The 21,906-nt window shown below is 35.0% G+C and overlaps 2 protein-coding genes across 3 annotated transcripts; one reads left to right on the top strand and one right to left on the bottom strand.

The window, feature by feature from the left end:
* Positions 1 to 520: 520 nt before the first annotated feature.
* On the top strand, positions 521 to 10,244 carry LOC133781679 (E3 ubiquitin-protein ligase BRE1-like 2). Of its 2 annotated transcripts, XM_062220739.1 has the most exons (19): positions 521 to 712; positions 2,078 to 2,239; positions 2,343 to 2,430; positions 2,554 to 2,784; positions 2,984 to 3,151; positions 3,410 to 3,603; positions 3,693 to 3,776; positions 4,021 to 4,140; positions 4,230 to 4,416; positions 4,500 to 4,660; positions 5,448 to 5,519; positions 7,111 to 7,187; positions 7,672 to 7,866; positions 8,486 to 8,558; positions 8,658 to 8,744; positions 8,842 to 8,979; positions 9,049 to 9,251; positions 9,499 to 9,661; positions 9,748 to 10,244. In XM_062220739.1, exons 1-19 carry the CDS (start codon positions 653 to 655, stop codon positions 9,877 to 9,879), a joined length of 2,595 nt encoding a protein of 864 aa, XP_062076723.1. In that variant the 5' UTR covers positions 521 to 652; the 3' UTR covers positions 9,880 to 10,244. The 2 variants fall into 2 exon arrangements, with proteins under 2 accessions (XP_062076723.1, XP_062076724.1); XM_062220740.1 differs by lacking the exons at positions 521 to 712; positions 2,078 to 2,239; positions 2,343 to 2,430 and having other exon boundaries at positions 2,682 to 2,802.
* A 9,512-nt stretch (positions 10,245 to 19,756) lies between these two features.
* Positions 19,757 to 21,396, bottom strand: LOC133781678 (zeatin O-xylosyltransferase-like). The gene has a single exon (XM_062220738.1). It carries the CDS (start codon positions 21,389 to 21,391, stop codon positions 19,904 to 19,906), a length of 1,488 nt encoding a protein of 495 aa, XP_062076722.1. The 5' UTR covers positions 21,392 to 21,396; the 3' UTR covers positions 19,757 to 19,903.
* Positions 21,397 to 21,906: the final 510 nt, after the last annotated feature.

Here is a 21,906-nt window from a genome sequence, read left to right as displayed (position 1 = left end):
ATTATATATTTGAGTTTGTCAAAAATCCACCCAACCCACAAACCAATCAATGAACATCCTTACTCTCTTAAGTTATCATCGAAAGGGTCCTACACAACCCAACTCCATAATTGTCCTTGAAACCTCGACGGAAAGTGATTTATTGGTCCTCAATTCCAAATGGGTCGGCTCAATAATTGTCGAAATCAAGCATTTAAGAATAAATAAAAATATTAATATGCATCAAATCCAATCCAATCCAAATACAATATTATTTAAAATTTTAAGAGTTGAAGAAAAATGATAATTTTCTTAAACACGACAACTTCTCTAAAAAACGGCAATGTTATTTAAAAAAATGACAATTCTCATTAAAAACGACACATTTCTTGAATAAGCCACAATTTTCGGAAAAACCACATCTTTCTTTTATTTTATTTTTTTAAGAGAAAACCATATATTTCTTTTCTTTTTATCTTTTTTTTTTTTTTTTTTTTTTTTTTGAGAGAACTATAAAATTTCTTTTACGTTTTTATTACATAAATAAAACCCTCCCTTGCTACTTTCTCTCTGTAAAATTCCCTCACTACTCTCGACGCAGAAGGAACCAAGTGATGCCATTGCTCACAGAATTCGATTAATCGATTAATCCAGAAGGAGGAAGAATCAGATAATGGATGGCATTGGGATTAATCTCAAGGATATTTTCTCCGAAAATCATGAACCTCTTCAGGTAAATTTTCTTCTGAGACTCAGAAAATCTTCTCTTTTTTTCTTTTGGATTTTTGTCGAAGTTATTCAGTTTCTTAAAGTATAGCAATTCGTGAGTATTTTGTTTCTAAGAGTTTGTATTTTGTCTCATAATTACTCAGTTTATGCTTGTTCTTGTATATGGATTGTTGGGGGATATGTTTGATGTAATTACAAATTTCAAAGTGTTGCAGTTTCTTTGTTTTGAGATAGTGAGAGAACCCATTTAGGGTTTTAATCAAATTTTGGTAGTTATTAGATATGCAAGTTTTTGAAATATTTGAATCAAATGCATCAAAGTGAGTTTTGCGAACCCTATGAAATTAAAATGAGCCTGTAAGAATATAATTTTTGTGTAGAGCTAATAATTCACGCCCATGATTTATCTCTTCCAATCTTCTATTGTCATATATGAAATTCAGGTGTTTTATATTTTAAGGTGAATGCTGCAAAGACTCCATTTTGGTATACTGAAAGCAATTGTGATGGTTGCCTTTTGACTTTTGCCGCCATTTATTTGTCAGTGAATGAAACAAATTCATCTACAAGTAATTGAATTTTAATTTGGTTTAGAGGTTTTGTAAATGGGAACAACTTCTACTTCCCTTAGATTACGCAACACAACTGAATACCGACTCATCTAGAATTCAGCTAGTCTTATTTGAGTGAATTTAGAAGAACGGAAATAGAATTTGGGGACCAAAGCCAATTCTGGGCAAGGATAGAATGGTTTAGATCAAAAGCAATAATTATATCTATGATTTTTCACAAATTAATATAACGTACATTGAGGTTTAACATATATCTTAATTGACTCACGGGGCTCAAGAAATTGTGACTCTATGCATTTCTCTATGTAAGTCTAGTGTTTGCCACTTGGAAATGAAAGAAAGAAATGAATTTGATTACATTCAGTCCCTAGGAAAAGTTTGATTAAAGTACAAAAGTTTACTATTATATGGAGACAAAGTGTTACATCACGTGTGATACACTAACACAAATTTCACTAGTAATCTTGAAATTAGATTGTTTGAATGACATGATCGTGATTCTGTTTTAGGAGACTCGCCAACTTTAGTAGAATTCACATAAAGGTGTGATTTTCTATGTACATGAACATGCATTGCTGTGTATGCGCGTTTTGCTTATACCTTTATTCGTGATAGGCACATGTCCTTTACATCATTGCATTCTTTGACTTTGAAACATCAAATTGTTTTGTGTATTTATGGATCAGTGGAGTGGAATTGGAATTATAGTTAGGCATAAATCTGACTTGCTCTGCTTATAATCAATTCAATAGGGGTGGAAAATTATCTCAAAGTTTTGCTTTTTTCTTTTTGTCTAGGTTGATGCAGGAGTTCTTCATTACCAGAATCAGAAACTTCATCAGCAGATAGAGAAACAAAAGCAAGAGTTGCATGATCTTGAAGCAAAAATAAAAAAATCACAAGAAAAGCAAGGTTCTTACGATGACATGTTGATTGCAGTGAATCAACTATGGAATCAGGTTATTGGATGTATTATTTAGCACATGTTCTAGTAGTCTCAATTTCTGATTCAAAATATGATTTTAAATTTTCTGACAAGTATATATAAAATTTTATATTTAGCTGGTAGATGATTTAATCCTTCTCGGAGCATACGTTGGTGGAGATCAAAATGCTTTGCAGACTTTGGATCGTGCTGATATATATAGAGGTATCTTCATCCCCTTTATCTCATGTATGCGGATATATTTACTCTCAGTTCACATATTTTGATTAATTTGAGCTTTATTTTATCTACACCATACAAGATGGATTGACATGATTTACACTTTAGGTTCAATTCCATCATGTCCTGTGGGGGAGATGTTTCTTTGTAGGCTGTTGCAAAAAGATTCCATTGAAGCTAATGACAAAGATGGTATTATAAAATATATTGAAGAAGCCCTTGCTTTCCGCCATGCGTCTACCCGGGACTTGTTGACACTCCTGGAAGGTAGTGTTAATGCTCAAAGGGCCAAAACTGAGAGCATATATCAGGCTCTGGGGGGAGATTTATCTTCAAAAGGTCAGAAGAAATCATAATGTGAGGTTCAATTGTAATCCATATCCTCATATTAATTTCATATATTTAGTTTGTTATTTTCCCTTTTCTTGTATGAATCTTATCAAGAAATAAATAAATCTCTTATCTTTCACTGATGAATAGTAAACATGTTTGTGCATTTTTATTAAACGGTGCTTCTTTATGTTTATTTTGAATTTAGATGCCATCATTGAGTTATCTAAGATTGATGATATGATGAAAGAGGAGGCTAATAATTTGCGTTCCGTGATTGATGTTCTTCATTCAAAGCATAAAGTGTATGCAAATCAGATTGCAACTTATGAAAGCAATCAATCAACTGATCAGTCTGAAATTAAACGTCTTGCAGGTAATTGAGATGGTTATCAAATTAAAATGCAAAGTTATAAATATATACATATGTATTATTATTAGCAATTTATATGGATGAATCATGAATGCCAACTTTGTTATAGCCATTCATTTTTCAGCAAATTAAAATTACTGAGACACTATTAAATTCATGAAAAGAAAGAGATGTTCCTGAACTATTATTGTTATTGTTATTTTTTCTGATGCGCTTCATAACTCTCTGTTGGATGTATACTTGCTCTGTTATTGATAAAAGGTGAGCTTGATGATACTATGGCTGAACTTGAAGAAAGTAGAAGAAAACTAATTAATCTGAAAATGCAAAAGGATGTTGCATCTGGGTTTCATATACCTCCTTCAAGAGCAGTAAATGGACACTTGTCACCTGAGAAGTCTGCTGAGAGGACAATAAGTTTGCGTGATTTGAAGATTTCAATTGAGGAAACAAAGGTATACATGTGGTTTAATCTCTTTAGTGCTCTGTCTCTTACTCATGCATCTGTTCTCATGTTGGGATTGTATTTAAATATCTAATACAGATGCTAGCAACAAACCGTCTCTCTGAGCTTACGGAAGCACAGGAGGAAAACCGAGCATTGTCAAAACAGCTGGAGGATGTTCAGGTTGGTACTCTTTAATGTCGTAGAACTTGATATTGGTGCTTTCACAGTGACTTGTATTCTTTTTCCTTATAGTTCTATGGAAGTATGCTTTTTCATGCACCAAACTCGTATTTTGTTGATTCATGGCTGCGAGAAGTATTTGTTTTGATCTGTATTTTTTTTTACCCATAATAGCTATTGGGATTTATCCGGATTTCGTTTCATCACACAAATAATTATATCTATGATATTGTTTTCTTTGCAGAATGCATTAAAAGATGACAAATACATACATTCTTCTCGACTTTACACTTTGTTAAATGATCAACTCCAACATTGGAATGCTGAAGTTGAGCAATACAGAGCAATGATTGATGCTTTGCAGGTTAAATTGCTTTCTTTTGCTAGTTTGTAATTCCTTGTAATTTGTTCACTTCTTTTATATTTCTGCATCTTCTGAAAGTACAATTTCAGGTTGACAGGTCTCTTGTGATCAGAAGGGAGAAGGAGCTGAATGCTAAAGTAGAATCAGCAGATGCAGCAAGGAATGCTGTTGAAATTGCTGATTCCAGAACTGAAGAACTTGAGCTCCAGCTACAGAAGAATATTAATGAAAAGAATGATATTGAGGTTAAAATGGAAGAAACTATCCAAGATTCAGGTCAAATATTGTATCTTTTGAGCTTTGTTTTTTAGCAGTCATTTACTTCAACTGCTGGTTTGTAAATGGTCTCCCTTCTGCAGGTAGAAAAGATATCAAAGCAGAGTTTCATGTCATGGCCTCAGCTTTGTCCAAGGAAATGAAAATGATGGAAGTCCAGTTGAAACGATGGCAGGAGACAGCTGATGAAACACTTTCTCTACGTGAGAAAGCCCAATCTTTGAAAATTTTGCTGAGTGAGAAGGTATTGTTTAAGTCTCCATGTTTTTATTATTCACCTTTGTTAGTTGCATATTGTGTTTTGGCCATGAAAGTGGTGATTTAGGGAAGACTTACAACCTTGAGTGTAGGGGGAATTGCTAAATGGTTACTTCTACAAGGCAGCTGCCAAAAGTGTGTTCACATGATTTATATGATTAGTAAGAGTCTGTTTGATTTATTTTCTGAACACATTTGAAACCAGTGGTTTTTAGAAAACTGTTTAGTGAGCATTCTGTACATAATAAAATAGTTATAGTAAGTAATTGACTAATTTTCCTTTCATCCCTGCCTTCTCCTTATGCATTTTCTTTCTGTGATATGTAACATCCATCCCTACTGTTACTTGTAGCTCTATCTGATTTTTATCTCACACCTCTTACCACCTGACTCTTGGCCATCTCTTCTTTTAAGTTTGATGTTCAATGTTTTCTTAATCCTATTATTCATGGACTATGACTACAGTTCCCTTTTAATAAAAAAATTAAGAAAGAATTGAAAAGACTGCCACAGTCTCTCTTGTTTGTACTCCTCTTCCCCCCTCTTGTTCATATGCAAACATGTACATGAACGAATTAGTTGATACAAACTGAATTTAAATTGAAGTTTTTGTTTGAATTTGAAGTAATATTATTTTGCCTATTTGTTGCTTATGATCCCAATCCCAATTCTCATGTATATTCCATGTGTATGAGATATTGCAAACCTTAACAATTTGGTCCTGTACTTTTTATTTATTCAATCATTGATTCTTTGCTTTTTGTATCTTATAGACAATTGAACAAAAGGGTTTAGTAGAAAAATGTGCTGAACAAGTGATGGAGGTCAAGGATCTAAAGGCATTGGTAAGATTTGTGCTCACTTACATAACTGATGTATCTGATCCTTTTGCTTCTCCCAGTCCCTCTCCTCCATGGATGTTTTTTTTCTTCTTCTTTCCCTGTTCCTTGTCAATGTAGTATTTTAATTGTTATATATCAATAAGGGTATCAATTTATGTGCTGAATAATGTTTGTCATTTTATCTCATTTCCACTTTGTCTAGTATTCTTATATGGATCGGCCTTATTGTAAATGAATTCTAATTTTGCACTGAAGTTACTTATATACATATATATATATATATTTATATAAATATAAAAAAATAGAGAGAAAATACTAATTTTAGTCCCCTGCTTTTTAACTGATTACAGACTTGACCCTCTCTTTTAAACAATATCCAATGATAACCTTCTATTTTATAAAATATACCAAAATTAATCTTGGCCAAACTTTTTTTTTTGTTAAATAAGACCTTTTTACCTTTGTTTCATTACAATTAATATACTTTAATTATTTTATTTTTTTTTGAAACTAAAGGTAAAATAATATTAATAAAAAACAAATCTTATAAAAAGTTTCATATGAGAATTTTTTTTAAAAAAAATAATATAAGTTTAAAATAAACTAAAATTTTATTAATTATAATAAAAAAACGGTAAAACTGTTTTATTGAAAAAAACAAGTATAATAATAATAAATAAATAAATTTTATGAAGAAAGTGTCATATAAGATTGCTTTAACAAATATTATTAGTTTAAAAATAACCATGCTTTTATTAATTATAATAAAATAATTGAAAAAAGATCCTATTGAAAATAGTTTGACCAAAATTAAGTAGAGTAAATTTTGGTAGATTTTATAAAACATAGGGTCAAGTATGGTATTTAGCTAAAACATAGGGGACCAAAGAGTAATGTTAGATAGATACTCATTCTACACACTCAAAATGTACCCAATAATGTAGTGTGCATTAACCTTAATAAATTTGAATGGTTTAAAGTGCATGCCACATTATTGTGTGCGTTTTGAGTGTGTAAAATGAGTGTGTGCCTAGCATTCTTCGGGGAGCAAAACAGTATTTTCTCTATATAGGGAGTCCGTTCAATTGGGAATTTTTTATTTCTCATTTGTATGGAAAGCTGTATTTAATATTTATTGGAATTAATGATTTATGGATAATATTAAGTTTCTATGACTATTAGACTAGAATTAAATGGTAAAAATTAATTTTTCTATCGATAGCGATAATGAAACTTTCCTACTAAACAATTTAAATTAAATTCCTTTAAAATAAAGACAAATTTTGCCCAGTTATTAATCTGTTAGCTGTCTTCTCTGTTTCATTCTTCACTTTCTTGTTCCTCTTTGCTCCTCTTTTTATTTCTCTTCTCGCTGTTTATGCTCGTCGATCTGTAATTCTCCCTCACTTCGTACGCGTTCTTCTTCTCTGAAAAAATCTTATTAATTAAAACCTTTTTGATGCATACTACATAAAATTTTGGCTAATCATTGCCAGAACTTTGTGAAAATTATAGCTGAAGGTCTTTAGTTGTTATGCACTGTAAATCTGAACTTTATGAGTCAGCCATTGATGTGATTGAATATATATTGCAGATTGAGGAGTTGCAGAAGGAAAAACAAGAAGTGCAACTTTTCGTGGACATGTACGGACAGGAAAGTAATGACAACAGGTAATTGAATTTGGATGATGAAGGAAATTGATAGTCTTGTGGTTATTTATCTGAGCTTATATGTACTGGCTGTCTGTTTACTAGTTTCTCTGCACGTTTAGGGTGGTGTGGATTTTGAATATTAATCTTGAAGCAAAGCAGGCTGTAGTGAAACATTGATATGCAGATCTTAAGGGCTTTTTAATAGTGCTTGAAATTTGTAAGCTAAGCATCCGGGTTGCATATAACAGGGTACTTATTGGACACAGAAAACACCTCCTATAAAATAATCTCAGTATGCATATATTTTATTTTGAAATGTTATTTTTTGACTGCACTATTCATAAACTTTGAATTACATACCTCCTGAGTTCTGTCCCTTCTTTTTCTTTCTTGTTTTATATTTTGGTTTTTTCCTTTATTGTGTTCTTGTGTTTTTGTTTTCTTTATCAAATATTACTCGTTTTGTTATATCAACGATTACAAACTTTAAACTGAATTTCAGTGACTTAATGGAGATCAAAGAATCAGAACGAAGAGCTCACACCCAAGCTGAAGTACTAAAAAATGCCTTGGATGAACATAGTCTAGAGTTGAGAGTGAAAGCTGCCAATGAAGCTGAAGCTGCTTGTCAACTAAGGCTGTCAGCTGCTGAAGCTGAACTAGCTGATTTACGAACCAAACTGGATTCTTCAGAGAGGTTTATTCTTAAAGCAAACCATTTAGTTACATAAATTGTCCTAATTTTTTATTTTTTATATAAAGAATGCTGTGCTCTTTTACTGGGTGCACAAGTGGGTATGCGGTATGCCATATTCCCTTTAGGTGTTATGTTATATTAATATCCATTAGAAGATGGTGCGATCCGAAATTGGTGCTTAAGACATGATGCATAAGATCTGATGATACTAAGAGAGGAAATTATGGTGTTCATTTCTCTCTCTCATTAGGAATCACACAGGCATGTTATTTGTGGTGCCCTAGAAATGCTCAAATATGCATAGACAATGATTTCATGTCAGTAAGAATTGAGATAGTTAAGTTTATGTATCAAAGTTTTGTTTTCTCTTTTGGAGTTGGGAACTTCTAATAATATAAGCTCTTTCTTCTCTTATTGCAAAGTATTGAGTTTTATGAATTGAGCTGTAAGAAATAGCGTGTTTTTCTTGTATATTGTTTTCATATGAAAGAACTTATCTTGTTCATAGCTGAACTTATCTTGTCTATAGCTCATGGTTTCTTTTTTATTACAAAAGAAGAATATTATGTATGAAGATATATTGGGATTACTTAGTATTGTTTTTCGCATTGCATTGTAGGGATGTTCTGGAGCTTACAGAGGCCATTAAAATTAAAGATGTGGAAGCAGATGCATATATATCTGAAATTGAGGTACTTGATATGCTTCAATTTCATATCATCCTCCAGGTCTTGAACTAGAATTATATTAAACTGCTTCCATGATTGTATTTAATTCATATTATCCTCCAGACCATTGGCCAAGCGTATGAAGATATGCAGACACAGCACCAGCATCTGTTGCAGCAAGTGGCCGAGAGGGATGACTATAACATTAAGGTTATTGTCATTGTTTGGCTCCATTTTTTATTGTCACCCTCTTCAATACAACTGGATATTTAGTCTAATTTTTTTAGCCTTCCTGTGATTCATGCAGCTTGTTTCTGAAAGTGTGAAGAAAAGACAAGCACAGAGTTCTTTACACTCTGACAAACAGGCATTGACAAAGCAACTTCAACAGATAAAAACATTAACAGATTCTTTGCGGACGAGAATTGTTCATGGTGAAGAGCAGGTATAGTTTCACTTGTCTTATAGATAAAATTTGCATTTTTTAGTCATTTTAACAATTGTTTGAATGCAGGTTAAGGCTCTTCTGAGTGAAGCGATTAAAGTTACTGAAGAAGGGAGACATATTAAAGACAATCTTGAAACTGCCAAGTGGGAATTAGCTGATGCTGAGAAGGAGGTGAAGTGTTTTAAATTTACTCTGTCATCTTCTGAAAAGGAATATGAACAAATTCAGCAGGATATTGACGATATCCAAAGTGAACTAGACAATGAAAGGTGGTATTCCGATGCATTTCATTTGCAACCTCTTCTATTATTGCTCCACATCATTTAATTGGCAATTCAATGCTGTTTTTGGAATGATATTGGTAAAATCTTGCCAATTTGAGATCCTTAGTTTTGGTTTTTTGCTTTCAAACATTAAGTTCAGCTTTTCTAAGGTGCGATGAAGGGTTAAAATCAGTTGATTTGCTGGCTTTGAATTTTTTTGTTGGGTGCTCGCTAACATGTTATTATCATGCAGAAACTCCCGGAAACTCCTCGAGGAAGAGTTTGAGGAATTAAAAACTAGTGTTGAGGAGATGACTTCTGAAACTGGAGAGGCTGCAGTGCAGAAACTTCAAGAGGAAATCAAGTTTTGCAAGTCTATCTTACAGTGTCTTGTCTGTCGTGATAGGCCAAAGGAGGTGAGAATTGTTGTTGACCCCATTACTTTCGTCTCTTGTTTGGTCTATTCTAGTATTCTAATACAAAGTTTCAATCAATTTTTCAGGTTGTGATTGTGAAGTGCTTTCATCTGTTTTGCAATCTCTGTATCCAAAAGAATTTGGAGATCCGCCATCGGAAGTGTCCTGCCTGTGGAACTGCATTCGGTCAAAGTGATATTCGTTTTGTAAAAATATGATCATATCCTTGTCTTGTAGATTAAGGTGGGGTTGATTCTAGTTTAGTTTCATATTTTCCAGCCAACCGATCTTCGTCTCCGGCGGCCTCTGCATTTCCGAGTTATTGGCATTTATGTAAATAAATTTACCTGATTTTCTTGGTTTCTGGTGATTTTCTGTTGGTATGAGGTATTTGAGAAAAAAGGTTGGTGTTTCTCCCAACCCAAACATTATTTTGCTCTCTTTGCTACACAATCATATAAGAAAAATCTTAGGTGAAATTGGCCACCTAACTTCAAATAAATGAACTCAGGAGTTACTCAAAGATTTTAGAGTAATTGATGTAAATAATTTCTTTATGAAATATATTATTTTTTGGGATATATTTGATAATTTGTTATATAAGTTTTGAGATGCTTATATAATAGTTAGTATTTTAAAATCGTATATATTTGATTTCTTAGACTCAGATTTGATACATAAAATTTTATCGATATAATCAAAATACAATCAGTTATATGTAATCAAGTAATTAAATAATTTGAATTTAGAACTCGTATAGTTGAGAGCAGTTTAATTAAATTGGTAAATTTTATTTTATTAAATTTAAGTTTAGGGGTTACAAATATGTACGATTTTAAAATATAAAGTACTAAATATGTATGATTTCAAAATACAGAATATCAAATGAACATTATTGTAAACATAGAGTATCAAAATGATATTTTACAATAATACAGAGTATCAAATAGTTACCTACCCATATTAATTTTACAAAGTAGTTTACATTAATAATTTTTTATAGAATACATTTTTTCAATACATTTGATATTTTTATTTCAAATGTTTGTATAACATCCACTAAATTGATATATGATAATGGTAAGTTTATATAACATTCTAACATTTAGCTCTCAAAATCATCTACTTTATTTCAAGATGTAAACAATACAATTGTAGAAAATTGAAGAGTCACCCAATATTTATTTTTAAGATTAAAATAATGATAAGAAGTAACATTAAATGCATCAATCTTCTTATATTTCATAATCATAATCTAATTTAATACATAACAATTTCAACAGTACCTAAGAATTCAGTCAATTCATTCATAACAACCCTATATTCATTCCATAAAAATATTACGATGTGGATGGGACAACAGTACTCTCTTCTCTTCCATACTCAGCTTCACCAATTAAACAGCAAAATCAGTCCACACTGACACCATTATACCATACTAAAGTCCCAAACTTTCTTCATCTTCTTCTTTCTCTATCATCATTATCTTGCAGTTCAATCTCAAAAAATGCTTTTCTCTTGAACTGCTTCCACATTCCAAGCTATTCTACGCTTGAACTGATTAGGCAATCTATGATATAATTAACTTACACATTCAGGGTGTGATGTCTTGTCCAATGCATTGAACAAGTAGATAAGATTGGATGTATTTCGTTACATTGGGCTAGGACTAATATTGATTATTGATTGATAAATAAATATCGTTGTTATCGAATCTAATCAATGTCACAACGTTGACCATAAGTTAAGTCGATCTTAATTCTGAGTGATAATATTCTGCTAATTATATTATTTAAATCTTTTGACTTATTCATTACCAGCTTACCCTACGGTCTAGCCCATACTTACATCTTGGAGATTTAGTAATGTAATTGAGTGGGAATATTATTCATAGATATGAAATCTATAACTTCTGTATGAGAAGTGAAAAGATGATTTTCTTAATTGCTTTGTTCAAAAGGTTAAATGATTGAGATGTCATTAATGTGATTAAGTTCACGGAAATATCATTTATAAGGAGCTTAGTGGAAGTTAAGGATAAAATATTGATGAGGGGTAAATCCGTAATTTGCACCCAGCTCGTTAGTAAGTCATTGATAAATGATTGACTGACGGTAATGGTTATAACAATGGATAACGTATTTATGGTTTGGAAAATACGTTCTATGAATTCGAGAGTTCAATTTCGAGTCTATAGTGGAGTCACGAAGAATTAATAAGGTAGTGAAATTATTCGTAAATAAAGTCACGATAACTTATTGGAGCTTGATTTCATGGATTCATGGTACCTACATTGTAACGACCCCAAATTCGCTAATGAGGCTTAAGGGCCTCGATTAGTGTGCCAGGAGGGCATTACTGGATTAAATGTGATTTAAATGTGTAATTATATGTTTAGTAATGTTTTCTGCGATAATATGATATATATATATATGTGATAAATGTGAGAACCACATTATTATGTGGGTAGGTTTGCAGGGCACGACTCGAGGCGATCCTAGAGCTAGATAGTGGAAAAGAAAGTCACAACGGGACTTAAAATATGACTTTGGACAAGTCAGGGGTACTTTAGACTATCGGGTCATGAAAATAAATATATGGAGATATATTTGAGGTTAGAATGTCTAGGCGGGAGTATTGGGGGATTTTACTGTTTTGGCCTCGGGGACAGTTCCGGTACCCCGAGCCCTAGGATTAACTTAAGGAGAAGGACAAAAGTTAGGAAGCTTTTAGAAAAGTATTAAATCGACTTTATTTTCTACTCAGTTGGTTACTCTCTCTCTCTCTCTCACTCTCAAGGGAAACAAGGGAAGAAACACTCAGAGGAAAATTGGGAAATTAGAGCTGAAGAATTGCTGGAAATTTAGAGGAATTCAAGAGCAACTTAGAGGATTAGCTCAGTAGACAATCAAGGATTAAACCAGGGCTAAGGTAAGCATGAATTTTTTTCTTTCAGTGGTTAGAACTTGAGTTTCAGCTGGGTTATTGAGGTGTGTTCAATTGATGGTTAGGGTGGATTTGAGCTTGGAAAATCCTTAGAATCAGCTGGGTTTTGGCTAGAGGAAGGGTTCTATCAAGAAGGTAAGTTTTACTCCATGAGTTAATGATTTGAATTTGAGTTTTGAATGGTTAAAATTAGGTGTTTATGTTCTTAGAGTTTTAAGAATTGAAAGTGAGATATCTATGGGCTTTTGAGCTGAATTTCTATTGAATTGTGTAGCATAAGTTGTTTAATAAGTTGTGGTAATGTTCGGTGTTGAGTTGGGAAGCTTTGGGATGGTTTAAGGTGAGGTTTCAAGCTTAGAAATGGTGGGAAATCTAGGCGAGAAGGGAAGGGCCGCAACTCTGTTCTAGAGCGCTGCGGCCCTAGGTTGAAGAAAAGTCAAGGAGGCTTGGCCAAGGGTGGGTGTCGCGGCGCCCAAAGCAAGGGTCGCAGCGTGTGTCTTTGTCCAGGATGGCCTTGGTTCTGTTTTGAGGCTAGGGCCGCGGCTAAGCTTCAAGGGCCACAGCCCTTAGTTGTGCACATGAACTTTTGAGGATTTTAGGCATGGGAATGTGGTCTAGTATGCTCGGGATTGGTTTCACCACCGTGCTTGGTGGAATTCGGATTCTCGGGAGTTATTTTTGTATCTGGAAACTTATATTTGAATATTAATGGAACCCTATACCTTGGTTGTGACTAGGTGATAAAGGCTTAGGCTCGGGAACGGATCGCGCTTGAGGGGCGTTGCTTGTAATTCAATAACTGTAAAGATTAAAGGTAAGAAAACTACACCTGGTTGAATATATGTGACGGGACTAAGGGTTCCCTATTGTAAATGCTTGAAAAGACGGTATTATTCCATGCAAGCCATTTAGTGAACCAACGGCCTAAGGGTGCCAAGGGTTTCACTAGCGCACAGGGTGCGGCTCGGCCACTGGTAGCCGAGCACAGCTTATTATACACTGAGCTCGGTTTAAGCGGGCCGGAGTCAGTGGGATAAACAGAGGGTGCGGCCTAAGTCGTCGGCCCTGAATATTATGTGATGTGAATGATATAAATGATTGATTGCATCTAGAATCTAAGCTTATGTGATGAATGTCTATTGTGAATTATTTTATGAAAGTTCATGCTTAATGATTTAACTGTCTGATATCATTGATTGTGTTGTATATGATGTTTTCTAGCTGGGCCTTGGCTCACGGGTGCTATTTGGTGCAGGTAAAGGCAAGGGTAAGTTGGACCAGCCTTGGTTGGAGAGCTCAGCGAGTGGAATGTACATGGCCAGTTGCTCAGCCGCCACGGTTGAGATTTAGGTAGGGACGCGAGACCCAAAGACTGTCTATTTTGCCTTAGTATGGCTAATGATTACTCATGTACCCTTGGGAGTCTGTAAACTTACTTTTAACCCTGTTTCTTTTGGGATCCCATGCATGTAACAGTTTAATTATATAAAATGAGTCTTTTGAGACCAAAACCTTTTTAACCCTAGCTCTTACATGTTTAATGACACGTTTTTAAAATAGTGACTTGATTAGCAAGTTTTGCACCTTTAAAAGTACACAGTGTAGCGGTCTTGGCTATCCAGGGCGTTACAACTTGGTATGTGCCTTCCTAGGTTTAAGGGTTCCTGAAGACAGGCTGGACATGTACATTCGCTGCTTGAGACAAGCTCAAACAGGGTTCGGTAATGTGTATATGTGTTTATGTGCTTATGTGCCTGAGATGAGCTATGAATGTTGTTATTTACTGGATTATTAGGAAGCATGCGATACTGATAGGGCCTGGCCCTTGACTGTTGTGTGAGAATATTGAGGCATGTTTATTAGCATTGCCGTGCGTGTACATGAATATATGGATGATTGATTGTGTATTGTGCATGGATGAATGCCTGTTTTATAGCTATTGTGTAGTGAAATTGGAGGCGTGCTTATGAGCAGCCAGTGCATGTGGATGGATGTTTATATATTGAATGCTTGTGATTGGTTATGTTCCATTGGTGGATCCTGGAAAAGCTATTACCCTGTCATCATGGTCTGACTGCCGAGTCGTTATTTGCAGATTGACTTGGATAGCTATGCGTCCAAGAAAATCTACACGACTAGCCGGCACTAGGTCCGGGACCGGTAGTGATGATCAGGGCCAGAATCCCCCGCCAGTCCCCAAGAACTGGCAGTAGTTAATGGTTGATATGCAGGCTCGATTACAGAGTCAGGATGAGCATATTCGTATCCTGCGACAGCAGGCTCCATCAGGGAGTGCTGCCCCTATTGTACCACCTACAGTGGTACCAGTTGTGCAGACAGGGGAGGTTGGTAACAGATGAGAACCGTTATATGAGCGGTTCAGGAAGCAGCAACCCCCAATTTTTGAGGGTGGACCGGATCCGTTAAAAGCCGAGCAGTGGCTAACTATGATCACTACAATTCTGGATTTTATGAGAATTGAGGGGCATGATAGAGTGGCCTGCGCCACTTATATGTTAAGGGAGGATGCCCGCTTCTGGTGGGAAGTGGCATCGTAGACCAAGGATGTTACCACTTTGACTTGGGAAGGTTTCAAAGATTTGTTTAGCCAGAAGTATTACAATGTTGCTATCAGAGCAGCAAAGGTTAATGAGTTCGTGAGTCTTGTGCAGGGAAATATGACTGTTATTGAATATGCTCTGAAGTTTGATAGGCTTGCAAAGTTTGCACTAGATCTTGTGCCTACTGATGCTGCTAGGCAAGATCGTTTTATCAGGGGGCTTAATGCTATGATAGCCCGGGATGTCAGGATCACAACGGTACTTGGAGGAACAACTTATGCCCAGGCCGTTGAGAAGGCTCTTACCACTGAGGAAGCGGAGAACAAGATATGGATGGAGAGCGCAGTGAGGCGTGAGGGCTGCAGGGACAGGTAGGGGCGAAGGCCCCAGTGACTTCAAGAGAAAGACTCCTGACACTTCGACCGCTGCTGATCCTGATAGGAGGGGTCGGGGTGGTTAGGGTGGCCATCAGGGTGGCGGCGAGGCATGGCGGACCTATCCAGAGTGCCCGAGGTGTAGAAGACGTCATTTGGGCGAGTGTCGGGCTAAGGCATGCTTTGTGTGTGGGGCAGTAGGGCATCTCAGGAAAGACTGCCCAACGGTGAAGAAAGGTGAAGCGGGGAAGGTGGATAGCTTGACTCCAACTCGAGTATTCACCTTGACTCAGGCGGAGGCTGAGGCTAGTCCCTCAGTAGTGAGCGGTCAGCTTTCTAGTGCTGGATTTCCTTTTACAGTGTTAATTGATTCTGGTGCTACATATTTTTTTGTTTCTAGTAGAGTGATTGATAGATTGTGTAGACCTAGTGAGTATCAGACTGCAGGGTTTGAGACTTTATTGCCTACAGGGGAACTGGTAGTTTCTAGGAGATGGATTAGGGCACTGCCAGTGTTGGTTGATAGTAGGGAACTCTCGGTGGATCTGGAGGATTTTGATATGATTTTAGGGATGGATTGGTTGGCCAGGTATGGAGCTATGATTGATTGCAGGAAGAAGATTGTTACTTTTGAGCCTGAGGGAGAGGACCCTTTTGTCTTTGTGGGTGCGGTGTCTGGACCCCGCGTACCTATGATTTTGGCATTGAGAGCCAGAGACTTGTAGCTGGGGGGATGCATAGGTTTTCTGGCCAGTTTTTGGATGTATTCCCTGAGGATCTGCCAGGGTTGCTGCCATGCAGGCAGATTCAGTTTGAGATCGAGTTAGCACTGGGGACAGAGCCAGTGTCAAGGACACCGTATAGGATGGCACCAGCAGAACAGAAAGAGTTGAAGATACAGTTGCAAGAACTTATGGATTTACAGTTTGATGGAAATAAACAATATTGTGAGATTGCAGACCTCTTGCCAATCCAACACGAATGGTTAGGTCGATTGATGACATACATTTATCAGTACGCCTATTTTGTTTATAAGTTCGTTTAGTTGTAAGTTTAGTTTTATGTAAATGTATTAATGTTAAGGTTAGCTATCTTACTTAAGTACTTGTGTTTTATATGCTTATGTATGACATTTTTAATTAATGAAAGTTAGCATATTTTCATTCAAAAAAAATTCTTAACCAATTCCAATTGTAAAAATATATATAACTATAAATTTATATAATTAGACCGTTGAAATTTTTTTTGGCCAAAAAATATATATATATATATGTATAATTAGACCATTTAAATAAAATTAAGCCAAATATATATATATATATATATCTATAGAATTGAGCCATTTAAAAATAAATAAATAAATTGAGCCATTCAAAAACTAAAAAAAATATAAACTTAAACAAAAATAAATAAATTATTTAATTAAAATAGGATATTTATTTCAAAATTTATATGACATTAATATAAATTGAATAAAAATAATTAATCAATCTTATAAATAAAACAAAGCAAACGGGCATATTGCACGTTGCTTGTATCTAGTATATATATATATTAGAAAAAAAATGAGTGAATGAGAAATTGATGTCTAAAATGGTAATGATTTAGCAAATCACTTTGATTAAAGATGAGATTATCATAATATTGTAATATTGTGTGATTTATTCTGATTGATTTTGGCAAATCACTTTGGTCAAAATTGAGATATCATAAAATTGTGTGATTAATTCAGATTGATTGTAAGAAAATCACTTTGGATAACATCTGATATTACCAGAATAAGTATAATTAATTCTGATTGATTTTTAGAAAATCACTTTGGGTAACTGCTGATATTACCAGATAAGTGTGATTAATTATGATTAATTTTCAGAAATTAAGATTCTATATTTGTTGGATATTTGAGCATTAATGCACTTGATTCACACACATTTTCAACTCTCCATGAAGCCTATAAAATGAGGTTTCTCCTCTCATTCTAGGATAATGAGGTAAGTTTTAAATTTTTAAAAATATTTCTCAATATGCAACAACTATTACATGTTACTACATTATAATAACTTTTGTTAATTTTCTTTTTAAATAGTGCATATTATAAGGCATTTTCCAATGAATTACTCGGCAATCCTACAAAGATATTCAATGTTTCATATCCAAGACAACCACAAAGTCATGAATGTGGTTTTTATGTGTTGAAGTACATTAGAGATCTTGTATGGCATCAAATGCAATAGAAACCTTAAAAGAAAAAGTAAGTTCATTTTTTATAACTTATTTTGGTATCGATAATCTATAAAATTAATTTATATTTATTAATTTTACAGTTTGATGGAAAGAAGCAATATTGTGAGATTGCAGACCTCTTGCCAATCCAACACGAATGGTTAGGTTGATTGATGACATACATTTATCAGTAAGCCTATTTTGTTTATAAGTTCGTTTAGTTGTAAGTTTACTTTTATGTAAATGTATTAATGTTAAGGTTAGCTATCTTACTTAAGTACTTGTGTTTTATATGCTTATGCATGACATTTTTAATTAATGAAAGTTAGCATATTTTCATTCAAAAAAAAATTCTTAACCAATTCCAATTGTAAAAATATATATAGCTATAACTTCATATAATTACACCGTTGAAAAAAATTTGGCCAAAATATATATATATGTATAATTAGACCATTTAAATAAAATTAAGCCATATATATATATATATATAGAATTGAGCCATTTAAAAATAATAAAAAATAATTATTAAAAAAATGGGGCACTTTCTACTATTTGATTTTTAGGTAAAAACTGAAGTAAAATGTGACTTTTCCACCTCAGGTTTTACCTAAAAACCAAAGTAGAATGTCCCTTGTTGGGCACTTTATACTAGCTAGTATGATACTATCTAGACTTTTTATTTAAATAATATTGTTTTTGTGACACAATTAATTATCTAGATTTCTTTAAAAATTTATAGAAGATTTACAATGACTATAATAAACATCGTCGTATAAAAAACTTAGGCCCATAACTTCTCCACGTATATGAAATTGGGTAGTGTAGTCCTAGAAAGATAAAAAAGCTTACCATAGGTAGCTATGTAGTTATACATATTAGATCAGCCAATCATGTAATATATTTTGCTTACTTATGAGGATATATGTCAGCTGCTAAATGGACCCATATCTCTCTTTATTATCACTATGAGTAGGGGTGTTCATTGGATGACATCCAATGTTTTTAAGCCCATCCGATCCGATCCAATAATCCAATTGGATGTTGGATTTTTGGAACCGATCCAATCCAATCATCTTGAACCAACCAATCCGATCCGATCCAATGAATGATTGGATCGGTTCGGTTCCATCCATTGGATGCATCCATTGGTTATCCATTGGATCGGATCGGATCCATCCGATATTTTAAAACCTTTATTTAGGCTGATTTTTTAAAAAAAATATATATTATTTCAATTATAAAAATACTAATTACTCATCTAAATAATAAAAATATAGTAAATGTAATAAAATATAATATATTTTAACTTAAAAAAATATATATAATATATTTTTTATCTGAATATTAATTGGATGGTATTGGATCATTATTGGATTGGATCGGTCGGTTGGATCCATTGGATTTACATGTCATCCAAGAACCGACCGATCCAATATTGGATTTTTAAAAATGTCATCCGATCCAATCCAATCATGATTGGATATCCAATTTTTAGCGGTCGGTTGACATTGGATCGGTCGGTTTGTTATTGGATCGGATCGTTTCTGCACAGCCCTAACTATGAGATATCAAATAGACACTATCTTTACAACATCTCACCCACTAAGGTCTTGCAGTTATAAATGAAATCAATGCATGTCATTTAAAACCAGTATATGATCTTTCTAGGTTTACATATATATAAATATATATAACACTAGTTTTATAGCAGAAGTATATGACTTGTCAGCAAACAAAAAAATTCCCATGAAAGTTACAAGTAAATGATAAATAACTAAATTTCTATGGCATGGTCATTCTCACATTGTAAAAATAATATATAAAATGAGTGGTTTACAATAGGTCACGACCCTATAAATATATATATATATATATATCTCGATGCATTGATTAAATATAAATTGTCTCATGTGGATGTGGTGTTAACACGTAGGTGCACCTTCATTTCTTTTGAATTTGAAAACTTTATTTCTTATGAATAATTGCGATTGCCAATAACTGCAAGTGGTATCATGCATGTACGTAAATTTATTAAATCAGAAATAACGATAGAAAAAAATACAATACCAAAAGTAGTCTAATTACTGAATCAAAACATTTCCGAGCTTAATAATTAAAGATCTGATGGAGATTAATTATCTAGTGATATGAGCAATGAAAGAATCCCATTCCATTCGAGTGACTCCTCCTTCAGCTGTAGACTTTCTAACTTCAGCTCCCAACTCCTCAGCCCTCTTCCTGATCTCACCACCTTCATCTGATGCCATTAATGTCCTCACAGCTCTGCTAATCATGGATGAAGTCACCAACTCATCTCTCTGCTCCCATTCCATAACAGCCACGCCCACTTTGAGCAGTTTTGTGAGTAACAAAGCATTGCAAGGTTGATCTGAATGCATTGGCCATGCTGCTATAGGCACTCCCATACTTATGCTCTCCATGCAAGAGTTCCATCCACAATGACTCACAAACCCACCTGTTGATTTGTGCCCTAAAATCTCCACTTGGGGTACCCATTCCCTCACCACAATTCCCATTCCCTTCTTCATCCTCTCCTCAAACCCATCTGGAAGTTGGGTTCTCCCGCTCCCCTGTTGATCAGTACTTAATTCATCAACTTTATCTGCTTCTCTCAAGGCCCATATAAACTTCACCCCACTCAGCTCTAAACCAACTGCAATCTCCTTAATCTCTTCCTCTGAAAAAACAGTTGTCGTTCCAAAAGAGACATACAACACACTACTTGGCTCTTGTTCGTCTAGCCACTCCAATAACCACTTATCTTGATCCCTCAGCTCCTTGGTGATTGTCGTTTGGTGTAAGGGTCCAACTGCCCACATCTTCTTCTCCCCACCGCAAATACCAATGTCGTCTACTAGATGTTGTAGAAAAGTGCCTTCGATAGCTCTACAACTATTGAAGATCTCTCCAGCTTGGTATTTCAACTCCTGTAACTCTCTTTCTATAAAATCGTTGATTACAGCAGGGAAACATGATTTCAAAGGCGGTGTATTGTTTGTTGGGAAGATGTCGTTTCGTCCCAAGGCATCACAGAAGTATCCGAACCAAGCGAAGATTGATCCGCAATTGACTGAGTATGCTTCTCCGTTCGGGATGCGAGCAACGTCCTGAACTACCGAAGCCATCAAAGCATCATGAACAACGACAAGTCGTTTCGACGATGGAGAGAGTGTTCGGAGGAGATCAGAGACCGGTTGGCGAAGGTGCGTGGTGGCTTCGAAACAAGGGATGAAGTTTTCGGGGAACTTTGTTCCGGAGCAGGGTTCGGGTGTAGAAGATGGTGAAAATGGAAGTGGGTAGTCATGGAAATGGATTTTGGTTAGTTGGTGAAGAGGGTTTGAGGCTCGAGACTTGACTTGAGAGTTGTGAAGAGTTGAGCTAACGTAGTGGACTGGGATGTTGTATGAGGAAACTACATGGGCGAACTGAAGGAGCTGGTTCAGGTGGCTTTGAGCTAGGAATGGAACCATTACCACCACAACTGACGATTGTGTTGATAATTCTTTCAAGACTCCAGTAGTCTCCATTGATTTCTTAGTCTTTTTCCTCCTCAGGTTCCTTGGTGTTAGAAGTTGTAGGGCCAAAATGTGTATATTCCTCATAATAGTACTCAGACCATTACAATGTATATATAGGTACAAAGGACCACAAGGACAGCTGTCCAAAGGTAAAAATAACAGAATATTAAGTATATATTGTATTATGGTTTATTATCCCCCCTCAAACTCATGGGGCTAGGAAGCACCGAGAGTTTGATGCGTAGCTCTTGGAACCGAGAAGCCACAAGTGGTTTAGTGAGGCAGTCAGCGAGTTGTTCAGCGGATGGTGTGAAGACCACAGAGAGAGAACCGTTAGCAACACGCTCACGAACAAAATGATAGTCGAGTTTAACATGCTTGGTACGAGCATGAAGGACCGGATTCGAAGCAACATGTAAGGTGCTGAGTTGTCACAATGCAGAGATGGTGCAGCGGAGAGATGGATGCCAAGTTCAGAAAGAAGAGATTCGATCCAGGACACTTCCGAGGCTCCATTGGCAAGAGCGCGATACTCAGATTCGGTGCTAGAACGAAAAACAATTTTCTGTTTAGCAGAAGATCAGGAAATTAAATTCACA

Source organism: Humulus lupulus, chromosome 6 (genome assembly GCF_963169125.1).
Source record: "Humulus lupulus chromosome 6, drHumLupu1.1, whole genome shotgun sequence".
NCBI lineage: Eukaryota > Viridiplantae > Streptophyta > Magnoliopsida > Rosales > Cannabaceae > Humulus > Humulus lupulus.
The sequence above is the reverse complement of the archived record's forward strand: the minus strand, read 5'-3'. Positions and strand labels throughout refer to the sequence as shown.

Bases quoted from the DNA above. Each gene is read 5' to 3' on its own strand.
- LOC133781678 (XM_062220738.1), bottom strand. From the start codon at position 21,391: ATGAGGAATATACACATTTTGGCCCTACAACTTCTAACACCAAGGAAC.
- LOC133781679 (XM_062220739.1), top strand. From the start codon at position 653: ATGGATGGCATTGGGATTAATCTCAAGGATATTTTCTCCGAAAATCAT. The intron at 713-2,077 runs GTAAATTTTCTT...CTTTTTGTCTAG, and splicing joins AAAATCATGAACCTCTTCAG to GTTGATGCAGGAGTTCTTCA. The intron at 2,785-2,983 runs GTCAGAAGAAAT...TTTTGAATTTAG, and splicing joins GGGAGATTTATCTTCAAAAG to ATGCCATCATTGAGTTATCT.